This window comes from Cucurbita maxima, unplaced genomic scaffold (genome assembly GCF_002738345.1).
Source record: "Cucurbita maxima cultivar Rimu unplaced genomic scaffold, Cmax_1.0 Cma_Scf00546, whole genome shotgun sequence".
Lineage (NCBI taxonomy): Eukaryota > Viridiplantae > Streptophyta > Magnoliopsida > Cucurbitales > Cucurbitaceae > Cucurbita > Cucurbita maxima.
Genome location: NW_019272562.1, coordinates 16,224 through 20,573, shown reverse-complemented (window position 1 = coordinate 20,573; position 4,350 = coordinate 16,224). Strand labels below are relative to the sequence as shown.

The 4,350-nt window shown below is 35.5% G+C and overlaps 1 protein-coding gene across 1 annotated transcript; it reads right to left on the bottom strand.

Moving 5' to 3' along the window:
• Positions 1 to 9: 9 nt before the first annotated feature.
• Positions 10 to 1,057, bottom strand: LOC111474697. Its single transcript, XM_023119620.1, has one exon. It carries the CDS (start codon positions 429 to 431, stop codon positions 174 to 176), a length of 258 nt encoding a protein of 85 aa, XP_022975388.1. The 5' UTR covers positions 432 to 1,057; the 3' UTR covers positions 10 to 173.
• Between the last annotated feature and the right edge of the window lie 3,293 nt (positions 1,058 to 4,350).

Sequence of the window (4,350 nt, the reverse complement as noted above, 5' to 3'; positions counted from 1 at the left end):
GGGGGGGGGGGGTCGAGGGGAGCCCCCAGAACAGAGATTCCCATCACAAAATTTAGAACCGAAATTGAAATAGAGAACAAATTTATGAACCGCATCACAAATTTCTTCAGCCACTTCATATTGGAAGCATGCAAAAGTATTGTAAAGGATAATTATCACGAAAGGCGATTGAATTATCTTAAAACAGGGCTTGAATTACCATCTGGTCCAGCAATTGGACAGTAAAGCTGGAAATCTTTGAGATCGGACCCAAGAATCGGCAGCCGGCCCTCACGCGCGTAGGATTTCAATGCGGTATCAATAACAGCAGCAACAAGTTGCTCCTCGTTCACAATAAATCGAATCGGACCAGCACTGCCGAGCACATTGATGCTGATCAAGAGCCTGTTTCCCTTAACATTCTGATTCTTCTTCTGCTTGTACAGCAACATCCTCGTAAGAAAATTGAAATCCAAATCGAAATCCAAATTCAAAATCCCACCAATCCGAATCCCTTCTTTTTCTTCAAATTATATCCCAGAAACAGAGAATCGGCCACCGACGACAACCACGACAAATTTCCCAAAGCTAGCGCCGCAATGAAAAAACCGAAAGAGAGAAATCGCAAAAAAGTTTGGAGAAAAAAATGTTAAAATTCCTTGAAACGGGGTTGTATCGAGAAGAAGGTAGAGAAACAAAGAGAGAGAGAGAGAGAGAGAGATCTCAAGGGTCAACTCCGAGGCAGCGGTAGTACCAGCCTTCCTTGCAAGAACCAAAAGCGAAAGAAGAAGCAGCAGAAAGAGGAAGACGAGCGCTCGCCCTTGAATCCAAAAGGGAGCGCATGTAATAACTACTACAAGAATTTTCTTCCACCATTCACAAATCTTTCAAAAATTCTCCGATCTATTTCGACGGATGCAAAGAAAAAGATGACAAGAGTCAAAAACAGGAACAGAGTGTTGAATCGCAGGCCTGGAGAATGACAGAGACGAAAGAGAAGGGGAATGGAATGAATTGCAGAGAGGAAATTGAATATTGAGAATTGTAAGCGAATGAAGAAGAGGAGAGTGGTGAGGGTATTTAAAGGAATTTGACGGAGAAGGAAATTTAGGGTTAGGGTTTGGTTAGAGGCTGTGAAACGGACAACCAAAATATGTTTTAAATTAAATTTTATTCCCTCTTAATTTCCGTGTCGTTCAAGGATTCCAAATCGCCGACTTCTCTTTCTCCAAAACCCACCGTCAATTCAATTTCTTTTCATTTTTCTTCTTAATAAATACCTATAAATAAATATTTTTCTCACCCAATGTTCAAATCTAACCAATAAATATATATATATATATACCCGACCCAATTATTAAAATCAAATGACTTGGTATGGCTAAGTTTTAGGGGCATGACTCTATATACCATATTAGATGAACACGACTCTCTGAACAATATTGAACATAAATTCTCATGGTTTTGATTTAAGCTTTCCCAGAATGCTTCATATCAATAGAGATAGTATTCTTAATTAGCCAAGAATTCAACAAATCCATCCTTCTGAAATTTTTGGTTGGTATACAAGATTTTTCCAATTTAATTCAACTTAAATAGCTATAAATTATTTAAATAAAATTAAAATCATGGCTTAAACTGGTATAATTTCACCCATCATCTAAGTTTATAATATGGTTTTATGTTTAATTATGGAATTAAATGTAATTTATAATATAAGAAAAAAAAAAAGAAGAAATATTACACTAATTACGGGGTATTGTCTCAATTCTTAACCAAACTAAAAATCTCAAATCAATATCTCACTTTCAAGCCATTGGACTGTGATGAGGATGGGCAAGTGGTCATCAAAAGTATTTAAATATTAAAAAAAAACGTTTAAAATTCTATAAATAAATGAAATTATAACCATAAAATATTAGTTAACTTTCCCATCTTTAAATTTGTTTGATTTTAGTCGAAACCCGAAAAAAGCGTATAAATTATTATATCGTGTTTTTTAATAGCTTCTCTCAATTAAAATTAAAATATATAATTTAGTTGGGTTGGCTCCAAATTGGCTCTAAATGTGAAATATTTTTATTACTGGATATAATTAAGATAGAGTTGGATTGTAACACTATTTTTGAGTTGTTCTAGTTGACCCGATAAAAAAATATTAATTAGATAATTTCAACCTTTTAACCAAAAATGAAATAATTTAAATTAAGTAAAATTTGGAAACATATTTGTAATTTAAAAATAAACATAATTTCAAATGTGGAAAAAAAATAATGATGAAATTATTTTTTTTTCCAGAAGGAAAATGCATAATATATTTTTAAAATATCAATCGAAAAAGAAAAAGAAAAAAAGAAAAAAAAAAAGAAAAAAAAAAGGAAATGAGACGAAAACACGTGATGTGATAAAGAGGAAATTAAATAAATTTATTTTCCGCGCTGGCAACAAATTCAGTCCCATTCCATGTACGAACAGGAAGAGGCCCTGTTCTTCTCTTCTTCTTCAATGGCAGAGAGAGCACGTGGAGGAGCCACTCATTCGGCGGTCAACACAAATCGCTCTCGATAATGGAGATTCCCCTACCCCATGCCGCTGTCAGCCCTGTGAGTGTTCCGTTTACTTTACTGTTTCCATTTTCTCCCAAACCCTAATTTCACATTTTCTATCGATATTCAGATCTCGTTTGCTTTTGGTATTCCTTTTGCAATCTTGTGGTCCCCCGTCCCCCTGATGATATCGATTTCATTTGTCTGTGTTCAATTCAAATTTCACTTTCACTTTCTACTCTGTTCTTGAGATATTTTGTTTTCTTGCTTTCTCTTGCATGCGCACCATCTGTTTGTGTAAATGCCTGTACGTTGTACGCTTCACTTTTCAAGGCTTAGCCAGCTGGTGTCGCCGAAAAGGAGTGGGTCAGTTTAGATGACCTTTTAAATTTTCATGCAAATAATTTTCTCATGTGGCAAGCTACAAATGCTGTCTGAAAGCTTAAATGATTTATTGTGTATTAGATCAGCTTAACTAGACTAGCCTTTGAGTTGTGTAAACTAAAAAGATAAACGAAGAGACTTAACCAAACTATTAAAACTTTAATAAACGCACTTGATATTGAAGAGGTTATTTAGATTTTTATGCACATCAATGGATGGAAAAGTAGGGAGAGAATATATGATGTGCTGAGGACACCCATCAATATGAAATTAGAGCCTCTCACTTTGAGAGTGGCCGCATCATGGCCGTTGCCATAAGCATCTCATTCCATTGCCAGCCTTGCCTTAGCCATTCCCCTGCATAGCAATGAATCACTTTGAGCCCCAGCTTTAGAAAGTAGGTTCCCGGTTCCCAGGGAATTTTTCGGTTTTTAAGCAACCTTTTCAAAAACTGATCGTTTTTCAAAAGAAGCTTTTTCCTTCTGGTAGTTGCTCGTTGGAGATATTCGCGCATTTGTGCGTCGATATTTTAAACTATATATACTGTTTTACTTATTCTTTTGGTAAATTAATTGCAAGATGATTCATCTAGAAGAAGCAAGAAATTTCATTTTTTTTAGCATATTGAAAACGTTTTCATATTGGAAGTTTATTTAAGAAAAGCAGCAAGAACGATATGATTCTTGATTGAAATAGTATTATCACAGTATTACGTGAATAACACAGAAATTTCCTTTTAGGCATGGTTATATTGCCGTCTTAAAGAACTGTTTGATGTAAAACATACTGATCACGGAAATTTTTCTGCAGCCCAAACAAAAATCTTAGATAAATCACTCTTCAGGTTGTTCGTTTGCTATTTATTTAGTTTCTAGCTTCTGAGAAATAGTTTAAATTTTGTCTTTTGAGTTTCTGAGACTGTTCCACGGAAGTTCAAACACCAGATTTCGGGGCTAAATAGATCAAAAAGTGTAATTTATCCAACTCGTATTATAAAAGCTTTGGTGAAACAGAAACCCATCACCTTCCAAAATATTTGTGGGAAAAGTATATCAAATCAAGGTGAAGAAAGAAGGGGAGATTTGAGTATCAGATAATGTTGGTGGTGCTTTGTCCACCAACCATTCCTGGCCTCTGTGGAGCCATTACTTTTAGAGTACAGTTCTGTTTAGGATAGTTTATTGAGGGGAGGCACTAGCGGCCAACAACAGGTAGAAAATCAAGGAGCCTAAAGCCCTGAATATTTGGCCATTTCTGCTTTATATAACTTTTGGCATTTGCGTGATTCTCTCTTGGCACATGAATTCGGCAATATCCTGATGCCTGTGCTCACCCTCCTCTCTTTTCGTCTTCTCGCATCTGATATACATGATTTGTTGTGATCTCTTGACCCACGTACACACAAAACAAAACAGAGAACATGGTTTATATTCTCTTTTAG

Coding starts and splice junctions, on each gene's coding strand:
- LOC111474697 (XM_023119620.1), bottom strand. CDS start 431: ATGTTGCTGTACAAGCAGAAGAAGAATCAGAATGTTAAGGGAAACAGG.